Source organism: Rhamphochromis longiceps, linkage group LG1 (genome assembly GCF_057381845.1).
Source record: "Rhamphochromis longiceps isolate RC_006_pf linkage group LG1, R_longiceps_female_GT1.1, whole genome shotgun sequence".
In the NCBI taxonomy this organism is placed as follows: domain Eukaryota; kingdom Metazoa; phylum Chordata; class Actinopteri; order Cichliformes; family Cichlidae; genus Rhamphochromis; species Rhamphochromis longiceps.
Genome location: NC_140557.1, coordinates 37,738,240 through 37,756,476, shown reverse-complemented (window position 1 = coordinate 37,756,476; position 18,237 = coordinate 37,738,240). Strand labels below are relative to the sequence as shown.

Below are 18,237 nucleotides of genomic sequence, written 5' to 3'. Positions count from 1 at the left end.
TGAAATTTGACAGAGTTGGCATTACAAAAATCTCTTTACAGTTTCAGACAGAGGGAAAAAAGGTGTGTATTCGCTACCTTGACTAGCAGATCGAGCTGAGCGGTTCCCCTGTCGTCCAGTGAAACCACAGTCTGACTGACCAGAGAGCAGAAGTTATGGCACAGCTCGAGGATCTCGTTGAGGCAGTGAAACACCTGAAAGTGAGAGTAGGTGAGCAGAGCGGCCTCAGGTAAGGAGGGTGAAATGTAGCAGCTGAGCATCATTTCTGTTTGGCGTCTCATACCGGCTTCAGGAGGATGAAGGACTGGGCCAGCAGGTTACTGAGGAAATGATCGTGGGCCAGTCGGATGCTCTCAAAGTCTCTGGTGGAGTTGATCTGCTGAAGCAGCTGAGAGAACTGAGACTCCAGCACATCCACCTGCAGTTTAAATAATTCAAACAGCACGTGATTCTTTTTTCCTTGAATTATTATTCCTATGATGGTTTTTAACATCAGCTTGAGTTGGAATGGAGACTGATTGCATCAGACTTGGAAATGTAATTTAATTTAGCCACAAGTCAATTTTTAAGTAGGATATGGGAGAACTGGTTAAATCTCTCAGACCCTGAGCTGGAAAGTCTTTGATGGCACCTAAAACCTTTTGCAAAAGTCATTAAATGATAATCTTGTGCGCTGGTAGTTTAAAATTCTTGGCTGCATTGTTACCTGCAAATAATACTGCAAGTTGTCGATCAAGAAGGCCATGTGGTTGCGTAGCCTCCACTTCACAGCGTCCGTCTGGCTGGACTTCAGGTGTTTCCTCTGCATCTGCAGAGCCCAGCAGTGCTGCAGCTGTGACTGCACCCGCCTCACGCTCAGCAGGTACCTGAACACAACATTGTACCTGACCACACACACGAGGAGAGGACGGTGACTGGATGCACTGGGACTAAACACATCAAAGCTGCAGTAAGGGGTGAAAACACGCACTTCTCCAGCACAGCAGGAGTGAAGAGGATGTGCAGCGGCCACTGGACCTTGTAGGTGAGACCGAGGGCTGCCCAGCCTGTGGGAGGAACCTCGCGAGGGGAAGTGTCTTGTGGAGGAGTGGCTCCTTCTCTGGGGAGTGACGCATCTGAGAAAGCAGGCACAGTAACTAACCATCAGCTCGAGATAACAGGTGTAAGTACACCAGGTGAATACTGTCTGTAAGAGTGTGTGTGGGGGAGGGTTTAAAACCTGAAGTCTGCAGTTTATGGTGTGGCGAAACACACATCTGATATGTAGCGTTTGATTTAAGTGCTTCATAAATAAATAAATACTTGTTTGTATGTAGATTAGTCCTGTTAACAGTCTCTTAACACTGACTCTGATATTTAAAATAAAATAAATGACTAATTGTTCCTTTTACATGCTTTTATACTGGAATGACTAACAGCTCTCTCTCAGCCTATATGAACTTACATTTAGGGATGACTGTGATTAATGATAAATATGACATGTTGACGGTTTGAATGTAGGTATCTAAAAGGAACCTCTCCTATTTTAATCAAAGTTCTCCAAACCTCGTCTTCACACTGGCCTCAATCACAACATAAGAATGTTGTATCTGAAATGCATCTGCAGGGCAGGATGCTGGTTTTCCCTTTGTGGGAATGTTTTAGCCCCAACAGCTGGGATATCGAACCTTCAGTGAAGCGAGAACTTTGTACTTCTGTGTTTCATTCACTCTGTGATCCACGTTTCTGTTTATTCTGCTATGACTTCAAAAATAGGCCAAAATATACACGTTGTCCTGTACACCATAAGGGTATCTGACATCTGATCAGTAAACACAGTAGCTGTGTCACAGTATAAATTCTTTGTATTAACTGTAATAAAACACTGGACAGATGATGCAGCTGTAGACATACAGCTTTAACCTGATGACAAAGCATGAAGGCTTCATTTGGAAAAAACAGTTTCGGCCAGCAGAGGGCGCCACCCGCCACAGGCCGAGTTTTACGACATCAGGAGTGGGGCTCCTAAACAAAGGTTGCACTGTGACCCAGTGAGCCCACCTTTGCCGTCTTTGCCCTGGTAGTCCACGGTGAGGTGCAGCAGAGGCAGGAGGTTGTCATCGTCCAGCAGCACCTTATGAGCTGCCTGCTGGAAGGCTACGTTTACATCTGTGCAAAAGAAATTACATGATATGACGCTGCAAGAGCTTTGACCTTGAGTGTGCTTTTACCTTAATGCTGCTTTATGAGCAGAGACACAGAACCTGCACACATTTCAAGTCATGTGTCTGTTTCTTGCAAATGTTTTGTTTTATCATTAAGATTTTTCTTCTTTTTTTGGCATGCAGCACGGCACGAAAGACGTGAACACATCATGACAAACAGCTGCATACTGTGTTTAACTGTGTAACTTACCTGTGAACAAATAAGCAGAGAGGGGAAGCTGTTTGAGAATATTTACCGTGCTCGGTGACAGCCGTCGGAGGAGTCTTCAGCATGTGCTGCGCCAGGTCAATAAAAACCTGGTAGAGCTCTCCGCGACCCAGGAGGTAGAAGTCCTTAATGATCTGGGAACAAAGAAAACACAAACATCAGCACGGTTCATTTCACGCTGATTTATGATGCAGAACCAAGGGCGATGAGGACAAACCTTGAGCTGCTCAAGCAGATCTGCCTCTTCCACCATTAGAGTCCAGAGGTGCTGCAAATCAGTAAGACAGCATGAGGGCTTTGTAAAAGCAGCTCGCTAGTTTTCCTTCTTTAATGCTAAAAATGATGCTGTCCCTGATGAGCTCACCTCTGCCACTGTGCTCCTTATGCGATCGATCAAATTCTCAAAATCCACCAGGCTGAAAAGCGTCTGCTGTTTGAGTCGATGCAGCTCAGCAGCAAACATGTCTTCCTGGTGTTTCAGTATAGAGCCTGAAAATACAAAGGAAACATGTTGGGTTGTTCCACACAAAAAGAAGAGGTCACACTCCAATAGGTTACAACAGAAGCTCCCAGTACCAGCTGTGGATGGGCTGTGGTTGTGGTTTTCAAACATCTGGACAGATTCTCCCACAAAGAGGATTTTCTCGGCCACTCGGATGGGGATGTAAGAAGGCAGCATCTCTGTGCGCAGGGAGAACTGCTGCAGAGATGGAGCCAGCATGTTCTCCTCCTCGATGAGCCTCTGCACAACAGCGCACACCGACATTAAAAGACACTCGCAGTTCAGCGCTGGATGCACGTCCGTGCGTGCCACTCACCAGGTCCTGTAATTCTCGGAGCTGCTTCCCGCTCAAGCCTCCGAGTCCCAGGTCTTCTTCTTCCTCCTCTTGGTTGGCAGCAGCTCCTCCAGCACTGGGACCCTGCTTCACAAAAAACTCCTCGCTTTGGTCCAGCAGCAGCCCGTGCAGCATCCAAGCTGCCAGCTGCTTGTACATCACACCGTGGCACACGGCCAAAATCCTGCACATTCAAAAAAACAAAAGGATAGCTGATATCAGTGTTCAATGATAAGAAAGTATAAACATCCTACTGATTCTATGGCACGTGCTGTCATGCAAGACAATGCACATCCACAAAACGTTATTTTAGAAACAGCAGCAATGGACAACTACACCACGTCCAGTTCTATCCTCACACTGTGTGTTAGTGTTCATCTCTGTGTGTCTTTGGTCTCCCTGAGCCTGCTTCTGCTGCAGGTTTCTTCCTGTTAAAAGGGAGTTTTTCTTTTCCACTGTCGCCAAAGTGCTTGCTCATAGGGGGGTCATATGATTGTCAGAGTTTCTCTACCTTACAGTATAAAGCACCTGAGGCGTTGGTGCTATATAAATACAACTAAATTTGACTGAGAAAGAGAAGAATGTGCAGACAGCAGCCACGCCTTAAAGTGTAACATGTTTAGTGTACGTGAGGACATGATTCACAGAATCCTGCTAAACAAACCTGAAGCTGGTGATTGAGACCATAAAGTAACCAGTGAAGTGTTTATGAAGCTGATCCAAAGCACTTCTGCTTCAGCTTTCAGGAACTTGAATCTGTCTTTAACATCAGCTCTACTGTTGCACACATGAACCTTCAAAACGAACGATTATTAGAGGAAGTACTGAACTCACTGTAGAAAACCCTTCAAAGCGTGGCACCATAATACAATCAACACCACAATGACAACTAGGCATTAAAAACAGTCCACAGGTTAATGAAGTTCACGTGCTTTGTCCTTTGTAGTTTGGAGCGGTGACAAACTCTCACATGAATAAGCAATCAAAGCACGGGTCGAGGTCACGAGGAATGAGCATCAATGAATTTGAATAGCTCGCTGGGATAAATGAGTTTATGTTTAGCTCATGAAGGAAACACCGACACAGGGTTACACACAGTCTCTGTGGCAGGATAACGTATGTATTTTTACACCAACGCTAAAACTGTGATAAACATAGACTTACTTTTCCAAGGCCATGCGTACCGGAGGTAGCCCCCCACAGCTGTGCTTGTACACCGTCTCCAGGATCTGGCAGCCGTGGATCTAATTCAGCAGACACAAGAGGTATTTACAACACGCCAGGCCCTCCTGATGCATTACAGAGCATCTCACTGTACGGTGACCAAGCGCTCATCTGAAGGTCCATTTTCATGACGATAACAACACATTTATCTATTCTATTATGGTCCATATACCATAGGAAACATGCTGGTATGCTACATTACTAAACAGAGAGAGAAGAGTATTCATTTCTTGGACTTTCAGTGAACAGATGCTGGAGAAGTGCTGCTGTCTCTCCTTTATTCAGTAATGATGTGTCTCTGCTTTACCTTCTGTGACTTTATCGTCTCGACCACCACCATCACAGATGGAAACAGCAACTGGAACTAAACAAACACAAACCAAGTCAGCATTAGATTTTAGTTAAGAAGAAAATCTTCATGTGTTTTTTAGTCTTTACCTGATCAAGCTTGTAGTTAACATGGGATATCGTCAGATGTGGATCTCCGAGGAACTGAAACAAACGAGAGTGAAATGAGCCTCGTCTCACACGCGGTGCTGTTCTTGGCTCTTTCCTGACTTTACCTCTTGTTCGAGGTCCAGCAGGGCCTGCCTGTAGGGCTGCAGCATGGAGTCCAGCCCCGTGCAGAAAGCCCGCAGGTAAATCCCATGAAGCCCGGTCTGGCTGGGCTGGCTGCTGTGATGCTCCTGCACAGCAGGGACGTATTACTGAACAATGAGACTGTGTCTAAGACGCAGTCAAAAAGAAAAAAAATCATCACGTATAAATGTTTTAGGACTCACTTGTGGATGAACATGTCCCGTGTGTTGTTCTATAAACTCTGTAAAGCGTATATAATCTGAGCCCAGTTTACAGAGTCTGTTGAGGACACTGGTCTCACTGGGGTGAAGGAAGGGCAGGTCCTGGGACACCTGAAGGTGACGTAAAAACAAGTTATGTGTGCCTAAGAAATGCATAAAAGTTAGAATGATGGATTACACCAACGCGCCTCCTTTCCTCTGATTTCAGTCACTATTAATACTGTAAAATGCAACAGTTTCATCCAGACGAGGCTAAATCAGTAAATCGCTTCTCCTTTGTCCTTTAAATGACTAAATAAAGTTGAATCAGAATCAGAGAAACTTTATTTATTGCAGGGCGTTGTCATAGTAACCTACAACAAAGCAATCTTAAAAATAAAGTGCTGATAAAGAGATAAATATATAACCATTTAACATAAAATATAACACTGATACTTCATTTTATGTATGTCTCTTGCTAGTTCTGACGTGATGCATTTTCATGGTGTGTTTTACTGTTACCGTCATTCCTGCTGTTCTGAGCTCGTAGTTCCCATGGGTTGCCTGTACATACATTATACAGTCTCTGACCATATTTCAGATAAGTGTGCACTACCCCAACATTACACATGAACAATGACAAATAAACAAAATCAATGTACTTCTTTTTAGCAGAACTGAGCCATGACATCATTACTTGCACTATTTTAACCATTTCACATGTCTGCAGTGAAAACGTTCAGTTGTTGTGACTCAGCACACTGTATGTGCACAGGTCTTACATGTGCAGTGAAGATGACATCATGACATAATCTGCAACTGGTGCGTCGTTCCCGTTTCCTGAAGTGGCTGAAAGTGTTCACTACAGAGTTGCTAGTATTCGATTATTTACTGGATGCTGTGTTTTTGTAATGAGGGCAGCAGAATGCTGCACAGCCTGGCACCGTCACATCAGACCTGTGTGCAGCTTGCATGATGTTTGCATGCATTCCCAATACAGTCAGGCACACATGCAGCCTGGCTGAACACTGTGACTGGGAGCAGTTGCCTCCCTGTGTTACCCCTAATGATTATCTTTGAAACTTGTCTAATAAATTAATTATACACTGAATATTTCAGCCACAACTCACTACCTGGGTTTTTCTTATCAGAGACCCCAGGTACTCTGATAATATGTATCTATATATGAATCTCCAAAAGCTGTTCATCTGGACGTTTTCAGTGGGAGAAACGTTTCGTCACCATCCAGGTGACGTCTTCAGTCTCAGCTGACTGCAGGTTTCAATCTTATAAACAGTACATTTGCATAATGACTGAAACCAGCCCACTGAAGGAACAATGGGTTGGGAGGTCAGTTCCTTCATCATGACTATGCAAATTCTCATGACCATTGATCAACAACCACTGATCAATAACCATGAGTACCACTCAGAGAGAGTTGGGGAATGGCTGCAATCACAGCATTGTAAGATGGCGAAACGCGGTTATCCTAATTGGGCTTTTATCAAGTCAGCAAAGATGCAGAGAAGAGAAGATCAGACACCAGCGAGGGAGGATAAGAAAGACAGACACAACAACATCCCCTATGTAGCCGGTGCATCAGAGAAACTCAGGAGAGTTTTCTCCAAGTACGACATCCCAGATTACTTCAGACCCAGCAACACGCTCAGACCCAAACTGGTTCACCCGAAAGACAAAACTCCTAAACATAAATTTAATAATGTAGTGTATGATGCCAGACCTCTACATTGGAGAGACCAAACAGCCACTTCATAAGCGCATGGCACAACATAGAAGAGCCACCTCCACGAGACAAGACTCAGCTGTTCATCTGCATCTGAAGGTCAAAGGTCACTCTTTCGAGGCCGCCAATGTTCATATTTTGGACAGAGAGGATAGATGGTTTGAAAGGAGTGAAAGAAGCCATTTATGTCCACTGTGAGCGACCATCTTTGAGCAAAGGCGGGGTTTACGACACCAACTGTCTGCCATCTATAATCCAGTTTTGAGATCTTTCCCAGACACCTTAACGCCCACTCACATCCTGGGCCATCTGACCTCAGGAAATCACATGATAGGGTGGGGCCAGGTTTCACAATGAGCTCACCCGAAACCCTGGCTGATTGTGACCTTGGCTCGTGTGATTAGGTAGAGGATTATGAGGTGCCGTAAGGGACATTATTACTGAAACGCTCTCACACACACTACTGAAACGCTCTCACACACACTACTGAAACGCTCTCACACACACTACTGAAATTTTAGCTCTCACACACACTACTGAAATTTTAGCTCTCACACACACAACTGAAACGCTCTCACACACACTACTGAAACGCTCTCACACACACTACTGAAACGCTCTCACACACACTACTGAAACGCTCTCACACACACTACTGAAATTTTAGCTCTCACACACACTACTGAAACGCTCTCACACACACTACTGAAATTTTAGCTCTCACACACACAACTGAAATTTTAGCTCTCACACACACAACTGAAACGCTCTCACACACACAACTGAAACGCTCTCACACACACTACTGAAACGCTCTCACACACACTACTGAAACGCTCTCACACACACTACTGAAATTTTAGCTCTCACACACACAACTGAAACGCTCTCACACACACAACTGAAACGCTCTCACACACACTACTGAAACGCTCTCACACACACTACTGAAACGCTCTCACACACACTACTGAAATTTTAGCTCTCACACACACTACTGAAACGCTCTCACACACACTACTGAAATTTTAGCTCTCACACACACTACTGAAACGCTCTCACACACACAACTGAAATTTTAGCTCTCACACACACAACTGAAACGCTCTCACACACACTACTGAAACGCTCTCACACACACTACTGAAACGCTCTCACACACACTACTGAAATTTTAGCTCTCACACACACTACTGAAACGCTCTCACACACACACAACTGAAACGCTCTCACACACAACTGAAACGCTCTCACACACACTACTGAAATTTTAGCTCTCACACACACTACTGAAACGCTCTCACGCACACTACTGAAATTTTAGCTCTCACACACACTACTGAAATTTTAGCTCTCACACACACAACTGAAACGCTCTCACACACACTACTGAAACGCTCTCACACACACTACTGAAACGCTCTCACACACACTACTGAAACGCTCTCACACACACAACTGAAATTTTAGCTCTCACACACACAACTGAAATTTTAGCTCTCACACACACAACTGAAATGCTCTCACACACACTACTGAAACGCTCTCACACACACTACTGAAACGCTCTCACACACACTACTGAAATTTTAGCTCTCACACACACTACTGAAACGCTCTCACACACACTACTGAAATTTTAGCTCTCACACACACTACTGAAATTTTAGCTCTCACACACACTACTGAAACGCTCTCACACACACTACTGAAACGCTCTCACACACACTACTGAAATTTTAGCTCTCACGCACACTACTGAAACGCTCTCACACACACTACTGAAACGCTCTCACACACACTACTGAAACGCTCTCACACACACCACTGAAACCAGAGGCATTTCTGCTGAACAGGAAGTTGTTTCCTGACAAGGAAACTGATGGAAAAAGTGGTATATTTCAAAACACTACAAGGATTTCTACTCAGCAACCTGCTAGTACAGCAGTCCCCAACCTTTTTTGCGCCACGTAAACAATATAAAAATAAAAAAACGATAAATACCATGAAAACCATAAATAGAAATGTTTTCGAATTTTTGTGGAGGAATAAAACCCATTACATAGAAAGATCTCAGCTTGTGAAGGGATACAATAAAGGTGGTATCAAAACTCCAGAATTAGAATTTATGGTTGGCACCCTTAGAATTAAATGGTTAAAATCTTGTCTGTCACAGCCAGACTCTACTTAGCTCCACATCCCATGATTCTTGTTTAATAAAATAGTATACAGGATTAGAATTTATTCGAAATGTGATTTTGCGGCAAATAAAATCCCCATAAAGATATCAAACTTTATAAAACAGACGTTGCATTTTTGGGAAAATGAGATTTACCCACAACTTCTCCCCATAATTCAACCTTATGGAATAATAGGGTAATAACACTTAATCAAAAATCAATTTTCAAGAGTGACTGGTTTGAACAAAAATATTATATTCATAACAGATTTGTTGGATGATAACGGTGTCATTCTAAGTTACACAGACTTTTCAGAAAAATATTGTCTAAACTGTTCTCAAAGAGAATATAACAAATTTTGTGAACTGGTCCCACTGCCTCTGCTTCATTTGATTAAAATTTTTATGATATACAATAATTTCTCATCAGTGCTCCCAAATTTATTGCTAGGGCAATGTCAGCTGTTTGATAAAAATGCAATAAGAAATTTGTTAGTAGTTTCTTCAAAGACAAAATATTTCATAGTTACAACAGAATGGTTACATGGCATGGTTCTAATTTAGTTATTTCATATACACTGGATAAAGCATACTAAAAATTTATGAAATAGCCTATACCTAAAGTTAAAGAAACACACTTTAAACAAAATTAATCCTGTGGCAGAATTTCTAAAAAAAGAGATTTGGCTTTGAGGTGGATCAGTGTTCTTTTTGTACTGATGAAAATGAAACCCTAGAACATCTTTTTTTTCCCTATGCCCTATCACACAATGTATTTGGTGCAACTTAAAAAATTGGATTTCCCTAAATATTAATGATGTGCCACTGTTTGAATTACATCATAATTTTTTTTATATGGATCATCTAGCATTGGATGTCTCAGACATTATTAACATCATCATACTTTTGAGTAAATATCATATCCATTGTGCTAAATGGAGGAACGCTAAGCCTTCTCTCCCTGGTTTTATTGATGATTTTAAGATATTTTTCTTTGCTAAAAAAAGACAAAAAGCACATATGCCAAAAAAAATAACCAGGATAATGCACGTCTCCCGCTATTCTAAATTTTGACTTATGCTGAGGCTAATATATTGTTAAGTAATGCAGCTGTCTCACTAAGGTCCAGAATCGATTTGTTCCACGATTCAATTCAATTCAATTCGATTTGATTATGGGGAATTTTGACAGTCAGAAATATTATAATTCAGATCAGTACATTTACATATTTTTGTATTTAAAAAAAGGAAGCTGACACACGCAAGACTTTATCAAAGGTGTGAGCATCACAGCAGATGCCTTTGTGTCAAAGTAGCTGAAGATAAAACACATAAAAACATGAAGGTGGTTTTCCTGGCCTGGGATTTTATAAAAAATATTCTGCAGTACATCAAAAACGAAAGAAAACCATTAACATATGAACGTTACCTCTGACGTTACAGCGGTTTTATTAGAGACACGGCTAACGTTTTGCATTTTGCATAATTTTAAAAAGTTTAAATTTATTCAGTATTGAACGGCAGAAATTAGGTTTTCTTTTCGGAAGTATGTAAAATGAAAAAAAAAAAAAAACAGCGGCCGACTGCGCTGTAAACAACAGTAGACTTGTGCATAACAAGCAAGCGAATAATACAGAAAACAGATTTTTAGACTGTTCTTGAAGTACAGAGAGAGAGAAAGAGAGAGAGAGGGCTGTGCATGACGTGCGATTTTATCGTGGTGGAAGCAAAACAGTGAGGGAATTCATGACGATGTTTATGTGAAGCGCAGTTTGGATCTTCTTTTGCTGCTGGTTCAGTCAATATTGTTTGGAGAGAGATAAAACTAACAGCTTTAGAATCGGCGCAAAAACGGCGTGAAAACAAAGCGCGGACCTGCCGACAGATCAGAGTCAGCGAGCTGTCGGCTTTCAGCCCCGACCGTGTCCGTGCTGTCGGGTGAGAAAGGCGACATCTCACTGATTCTGATCCGCGGGTCCGCGCTGTGTGTTTACGTCTTTGTGCAGAAGCCGTGTACCTGCTCTCATTTACTGTCTTAGCTGTTTGGTGGTTGTTGAAATTTTGTGAGGTTTCACCAGAGATTCTGGCATTTCGGGTAAAATAAATTTATATTAAAAAATCGATTCAGGATTTTAATGAATCGATTTCACGTTATCCAAGCCAGAATCGATTTTAATCAATAAATCGATTATAAAAACCCACCCCTAACTAACAGGTTGCTGAGTAGACATCTGTGTAGTGGTTTGTTTGAAATCTAACACTTTTTCCTTCAGTTTCCTTGTCAAGAATTAACTTCCTGTTTAACTGAAATGCCTTCCTGTTCAACTGAAATGCCTTCCTGTTCAACTGAAATGCCTTCCTGTTCAACTGAAATGCCTTGGTTTTTCAGTAGTGTGTGTGAGAGCGTTTCAGTAGTGTGTGTGAGAGCGTTTCAGTAGTGTGTGTGAGAGCTAAAATTTCAGTAGTGTGTGTGAGAGCGTTTCAGTAGTGTGTGTGAGAGCGTTTCAGTAGTGTGTGTGAGAGCTAAAATTTCAGTAGTGTGTGAGAGCGTTTCAGTAGTGTGTGTGAGAGCGTTTCAGTAGTGTGTGTGAGAGCGTTTCAGTAGTGTGCGTGAGAGCTAAAATTTCAGTAGTGTGTGTGAGAGCGTTTCAGTAGTGTGTGTGAGAGCGTTTCAGTAGTGTGTGTGAGAGCGTTTCAGTAGTGTGTGTGAGAGCGTTTCAGTAGTGTGCGTGAGAGCTAAAATTTCAGTAGTGTGTGTGAGAGCGTTTCAGTAGTGTGCGTGAGAGCTAAAATTTCAGTAGTGTGTGTGAGAGCGTTTCAGTAGTGTGTGTGAGAGCGTTTCAGTAGTGTGCGTGAGAGCTAAAATTTCAGTAGTGTGTGTGAGAGCGTTTCAGTAGTGTGTGTGAGAGCATTTCAGTAGTGTGTGTGAGAGCTAAAATTTCAGTAGTGTGTGTGAGAGCGTTTCAGTAGTGTGTGTGAGAGCTAAAATTTCAGTAGTGTGTGTGAGAGCGTTTCAGTAGTGTGTGTGAGAGCTAAAATTTCAGTAGTGTGTGTGAGAGCTAAAATTTCAGTTGTGTGTGTGAGAGCTAAAATTTCAGTTGTGTGTGTGAGAGCTAAAATTTCAGTAGTGTGTGTGAGAGCGTTTCAGTAGTGTGTGTGAGAGCTAAAATTTCAGTAGTGTGTGTGAGAGCGTTTCAGTAGTGTGTGTGAGAGCGTTTCAGTTGTGTGTGTGAGAGCTAAAATTTCAGTAGTGTGTGTGAGAGCTAAAATTTCAGTTGTGTGTGTGAGAGCTAAAATTTCAGTAGTGTGTGTGAGAGCGTTTCAGTAGTGTGTGTGAGAGCTAAAATTTCAGTAGTGTGTGTGAGAGCTAAAATTTCAGTTGTGTGTGTGAGAGCTAAAATTTCAGTTGTGTGTGTGAGAGCTAAAATTTCAGTAGTGTGTGTGAGAGCGTTTCAGTAGTGTGTGTGAGAGCTAAAATTTCAGTAGTGTGTGTGAGAGCGTTTCAGTAGTGTGTGTGAGAGCGTTTCAGTAGTGTGTGTGAGAGAATTTCAGTAGTGTGTGTGAGAGCGTTTCAGTAGTATGTGTGAGAGCGTTTCAGTTGTGTGTGTGAGAGCTAAAATTTCAGTAGTGTGTGTGAGAGAATTTCAGTAGTGTGTGTGAGAGCGTTTCAGTAGTGTGTGTGAGAGCGTTTCAGTTGTGTGTGTGAGAGCTAAAATTTCAGTAGTGTGTGTGAGAGCGTTTCAGTAGTGTGTGTGAGAGCGTTTCAGTAATAATGTCCCTTACGGCACCTCATAGAGGATCACCAGGGGGTCCTTTGTCCCTCTCGGAGGAAACTCCCACAGGGCTTTAATCTGGGACTCTCCACCATTTGACCTTAGAACTGAAGAAGCTTTTCTGATGAGAGGTGAAACGTCTTCAAGCAACTTAAAGAAGTCCAGACGCTTTTCTTTCCAAGCTCTTTAGACTACGATGACCTGGATGACTGAGGACCTTCACAGACATTCAGCAGGTCCTCTTGAATATGTTTACATGCCAAAATGCATCGATTTGCAGTAATGTGATTGGCTGATACTCGCGTAAACGAACAGGGGTACCTAATAAAGAGGCAGGTGAGTGACGTTTCATCTTGCAGTATTTAAACCTGCCAATTGTCTCGTTCAGTAACTATCCTAGCAAAAATGTATATCCTTAATATAGTGCTACCAAAGCTAATAATTTAGCTCATGCATAATTAAATTGTAATACATTGCCAAGCTTTGACTTGTAACCACATGCATATTAGCTAACATCTGGGCGAAGTTATCGTATCGGAGAACTGCAGTGTTTCCGTGTTACCTGTAAACCGGTTCGTTTGTTCCATGTAAAAATCGTCCCCGGGTATCCGCTCAGCGCCAGTAAGAGCTCGTGAATCATGTCAATTAAACTTAAAGTGTCTGAAATTGAAATGTAGCGGAGAGATTCCCATTCAGCCACCAAAACAAACCGCCGCCGGAGCCGTCGCAGATTTGTTACGTGAGCGCGAAAAGCATCACGGGAAGAGTGCTGCCGGAGCAGGAGACAGTACTCCTCGGTAGTGGAGTAGTCAGGCTTGCGATGTTATTTGTTTTTAAAATCGACAAGAGCTTTTAGCAACTCCAAGCGTGCTTTGTTTGGATTTCAATGAGCTCTGTGATATACACAAGCCAGCTCATGGGAATTGTAGTTTTTTTTCCTGTGCACTAAGATATCGTCGCGAGTCTGGCGTCATCATTCGGCCATGTAACTAGCTGAAACGCATCGCAACGGAGAGCATTTGGTATGTCGTAGTTACTGTATAAAATACAAACTTTATATTTCCTGTGCAAGCAACGGCAACCCCGTTACTCTCGTTTATGTCTGTGTTTTTGCTGTTAGCGTGTCTTCTGCTGTAGCTAATGTTATTCCACTAGCCGTATGTCCTAACGTTAGTTCGTGGAGTCGGTTTGTTGGGTCCACTCTGGTATATTTACTAGTTGACACAACAAACGTTAGGCTGCTCTTAGGCAAGTCAGCAGGAAAACACCAGCGGTTTAAAACTAGTAGGGCCACCGCCATTTTACGTCATCTTGTTGAGTTTAAGTGGCGTGATTCACGCTAGCACTGCTAACCGCTAACAAATAAATAAGCTGCTGCTAGTTTTCTGTTGTTCTTCTAACCGTAAAACCGTGTCTGAATGCAGGGATGGCGGGGGAGAGTGGCGGAGAGGACGTGGTTGCAGAGTACCTGGGCCAGAATCCGCAGCTGGCCCAATGGGTGGAAACATTCAGAAGCTACTGTGAAAGCAACAAGCAGTGGGTCGCTCGGAGAGAGTTCATCCTTAGGAACATGGAGGCTTTCCCGACAGTGAAGCCAGGAGTCTCCAGCAGCAGCCTGGACAGGCTGCTCTCTTTGTCCATGGTCTGGGCTAATCACGTTTTCCTGGGCTGCAGGTAGGACACGCTGATGAAGCAGAATGACAAAGCTGTGGATGCTCTCCGCTAAAACAAGAGTTCATTGTTACCTTTTAAATCCCTCAGCTATCCACAGGCTGTAATGGACAAGATCAAAGAGATGGGAGAAGGGATAAAAGTCCAAGATCCTCCTGTTCACAAAACAACAAAAGATGAATTCACTGCCAGAGGAAAGAGGAGCACATCAGCTGGTAAGCAGTGCACATGTTTAACATTTCATCTTCACAGGTTAACTACATGTTATTTAATGGGGTCCAGGTTTTTCTGCTGCTGCTTGGTAACGACAGAAAATCATAATTAATTGATTTCGGCTACTCATTAATGCAAGACACAATCATGCATTTGTTGCACTTAGAAGGCAGCTGTTAATGATCCTCCTCAAAGGTTGCCTTTTGTAACCTTGGCATAATAGTTACTTCCTGTTGACCACAGGCTCCATCCATCCTCAGGGATCGAGCTGAGTTTTAGCCAAATTTGACCCCTGTAGAGAAATGGGGACACTCGATGACAAAACAAATGAATGCAGAAGAATATTTCTTTTATGCAGATTACCTAATCATTAGGAGCCCAAATAATAATTGAAATATAATGCAAATAATTGCAAAGCTGAGTGTTTGGCCTGCAGTCTCATACTTCTACCTTCTGTGGAATATTCAGGGTGATACATACATAGAAAACCAATGGTGACAGGTGACATTAACACACCTGTACAGATGATGTCATCAAAAACAGCCGTAAAGATAATATTCTACAGCCATGTTGATTTGGCTGTAGTTGTGTATATTATTTAAAAGCCCCGTTAACAATGCTTAAATGCTTATCGTGCATTGTGATTGCATTGGATTCAAATACTATTAGTGACTTCACGCTCTGAATTTCCACTGGAACATCGCCGCAGGTCAGATTCCCAACTCAGAAAGTCGGAGCAGCCGACCAAGCCTGACTCAACAATCCATGATGGCGGCTGTGAATGCAAACAGCAGTAAATCTGTAATACTTTAAATCTGGATTGTGTCTGTTGTGTGTTTGTGACTAAGCCGCAGACAGAGCAGGGAGCAGCATCTACCACAAACGGGCTGCAGGGTGTTTAAGTGCAAAAAACAAACACTGCATGCTAAGAAGCAAAAGAGATCCTGTCACACGTGTGACCACGGACATATATGAACACAGAGTAACATTTACATTAGTTTCATTCCCCATGATAACAGCTTAAGGTTACCTTGGACGGCCTTTACAAGTGATGTGACTTCAATCCAAGAATAGATTTGACAGTTTTCTGTAGCTCGTTACAACAAATCCATTCACTGCTGTTCTCTGTTGCTGTGAGGTTTCAGTGTGTTTTCTCCACACCCACACCTGAGGCTCCGTTTCCTCATTAAATGCAGATCCCTGTGCAGTGAACGTTTTCCTGCCTGCTGTGTCGTCTTTTGCAGAGCTTGAGGATGACACCTGCGTGAAAAGAGCCAAGGCTGGGCCTAATGAGCTCGACAGCAGACCTACGCTCAGGACGGCGGCGCGGCCTGCGAGTCAGAAGCTGGGACCACCTCCACAGGCTCCAGCTGAGCACCAGCCCTTCTTCAACCGCCTGTACAAGGCTGTGGCGTGGAAGCTGGTGTCGGCCGGGGGCTTTGGGCCCAACTTGGACCATTTTGAAATCCTTCGCAGCTGCGTGGAGTCGTGCAAGCAAACCCTGACGTGCGTGTTTGTGCCGCTTAAGGACATCACGGGCCTCCCCGCAGGACGCACACAGAAGGAAGGCCACGTGTGTGAAATTCGCTGTCAGACTGTTTTCATGGGCACAGGATATGGGCGCGACGAGGCCGCTGCCAGAGCCATGGCTTCCAAAGAAGCCCTTAAAGTATTTCAGGGGCGGAAAGTCACTGTAAAGATCTGTCGGCGGAGGTACAAAGGAAAAGACGTGGATGATCTGATGCTGTTGGATGAACAGCCCCGCAGTCAGGGCTTTCCTCCTGCTCTCAGCTACCCTTTTCAGGACGAGCAGCTGGAAGACGGTTCATCGTAGAAGCTTTGACTGGGCGGAGCTACTGAAGGTGTTCGCGCCTGTGTCGGGACCAGACTGTTATGCAGCTGACCATCGTAGCTAATCCCAGAGAATATTAGGTAACTTGGAGCATTAACTGTCATGGTGCATTTCACACAATACCTTCATTTCTAAATAATCTTACCTGGTACCTGATATTTTCAGCCATTATCTGAGTTGTAAAGACAGCAAACAGCGAACCAAAGTGTGGAGTGGGCGCCTGTGGCACTGGTTAAAAGCAGCCACCAATGAGCAAAACTGCAATATTACACCGTTTGACTGTTTAAGCAGTTTGGCCAGTAGCTCGTCCCCACTTCCTGTGTCACAGCTTTTTATTTGCTGATTTCATGACTGTAACACAGGAGTACATGAGGTGTTATTTGATTGGTAGGGATCGAGTTTTTTAGGTTCCAACTTACAAGCAAAGTGAGTCACACGGTCTCAACAATAACAGCTTCAATAACCTGTCAGGGTAACGATTCTCTTCTAAACATGATGTTCCTTACTGAGAATATTAAAAACATCAGACTGTGGCGCACCAGTCCACATTTAGTTTACTTTTTTCTTGTTTCAGTGATAAATGTCAGTCTTTTCCTTTAATTGTACTTGTGAAGGGTTGCAATGACATTGTTCTGTCGTGAGCTGCACTTAAAGAGGGGGACCTCTCATGCTCATTCCCATCTCTGTAACATAATTCACAATCATTCTTCCTTGTTTTCAGCCCCTCCCCCTGTCTGAAACCAGCTGATTCAGCTCCTTTCCCTCTCAGTCAGCTGTATTCTAATTGGCTGCCTGTCATGAACAGCAGTATGATCAGTGTGCTGTAAGCCACGCCTGCTCTCGCTGATGTCATACAGAGCCAAGAGGAGAAAAACTGGCAGCTTTTGGCTCACACCTGTTACTTGCACATTCCCTGGTTTTTCTAAACACTGGTTTTATTGTTAATATGAGTGTCGCCCACTGTAACAGTACATGTGATATCATATTAGGCTGCACCTTATTGAATTGATCACATTATTCTTAATTTTTTGATTAGCTTGGAGAAACAGTGCGTTGATTATGTCTTAGTTGAGATAAACTTCTGAAATCCTGGTTACAGTCATGGTTACTGGTTTGCAGTTCTTCATGGAACTGGCATCCCAGGCTTAAGTGATTTAAAAACATGTCCACACAGACTTAACTAAAGATTGTTTGTTTTATTATTATTCAGACAGAAACTGAGGGAGACTCTGCCAACTACAGTACCTGTTTGACTGTAAATGCTACTGCTTTTCTTTGATATTATTATTAATAAGTTGATGTTAAAAAAGAGAAAGTTTGAAGTATTTGGTTGTTAATATGAAGAATGTGCGTTTGGACACGCGTGTGTGTTTCTGATGTGTTTGAGGGTAACGTGCTGCCGTAACGTGTTTGTTTCTTTCTTGCAGTCTCGGTTGAAATTGAACAGGGTTGCGTTAAATTGTGAGTATCTGTACTGTTCCATGTACGTTTACACCAGTGCTCCTGTTTCTATATAATTTTTAAATAAACCAAATTGAAACTAAGCTAAGTGTGT

General features: G+C 43.0%; 2 protein-coding genes across 3 annotated transcripts in view; one reads left to right on the top strand and one right to left on the bottom strand.

Annotated features, from left to right (window-relative positions):
* Window positions 1-13,640, bottom strand: part of tubgcp4 (tubulin gamma complex component 4) — a 14,992-nt gene extending 1,352 nt beyond the window's left edge. Inside the window, exons 1-16 of the mRNA XM_085408383.1 lie at window positions 13,509-13,640; window positions 5,255-5,383; window positions 5,036-5,158; window positions 4,911-4,964; window positions 4,780-4,836; window positions 4,413-4,492; window positions 3,231-3,432; window positions 2,989-3,154; window positions 2,777-2,901; window positions 2,630-2,680; window positions 2,441-2,546; window positions 2,041-2,148; window positions 971-1,115; window positions 707-884; window positions 284-418; window positions 78-194 (exon numbers count right to left, since the gene is read on the bottom strand). Coding sequence (XP_085264509.1) covers window positions 78-194; window positions 284-418; window positions 707-884; window positions 971-1,115; window positions 2,041-2,148; window positions 2,441-2,546; window positions 2,630-2,680; window positions 2,777-2,901; window positions 2,989-3,154; window positions 3,231-3,432; window positions 4,413-4,492; window positions 4,780-4,836; window positions 4,911-4,964; window positions 5,036-5,158; window positions 5,255-5,383; window positions 13,509-13,586 — 1,854 coding nt within the window. The 5' untranslated portion in view covers window positions 13,587-13,640. The remainder of the gene's footprint in view (window positions 1-77; window positions 195-283; window positions 419-706; window positions 885-970; window positions 1,116-2,040; window positions 2,149-2,440; window positions 2,547-2,629; window positions 2,681-2,776; window positions 2,902-2,988; window positions 3,155-3,230; window positions 3,433-4,412; window positions 4,493-4,779; window positions 4,837-4,910; window positions 4,965-5,035; window positions 5,159-5,254; window positions 5,384-13,508) is intronic.
* On the top strand, window positions 12,875-18,237 carry cdkn2aip (CDKN2A interacting protein). 2 transcript variants are annotated; one of them, XM_085408391.1, is made up of 4 exons: window positions 12,875-13,282; window positions 14,371-14,620; window positions 14,708-14,832; window positions 16,075-18,237. In XM_085408391.1, exons 2-4 carry the CDS (start codon window positions 14,373-14,375, stop codon window positions 16,662-16,664), a joined length of 963 nt encoding a protein of 320 aa, XP_085264517.1. In that variant the 5' UTR covers window positions 12,875-13,282; window positions 14,371-14,372; the 3' UTR covers window positions 16,665-18,237. The 2 variants fall into 2 exon arrangements, with proteins under 2 accessions (XP_085264517.1, XP_085264513.1); XM_085408387.1 differs by lacking the exon at window positions 12,875-13,282 and adding an exon at window positions 13,829-13,968.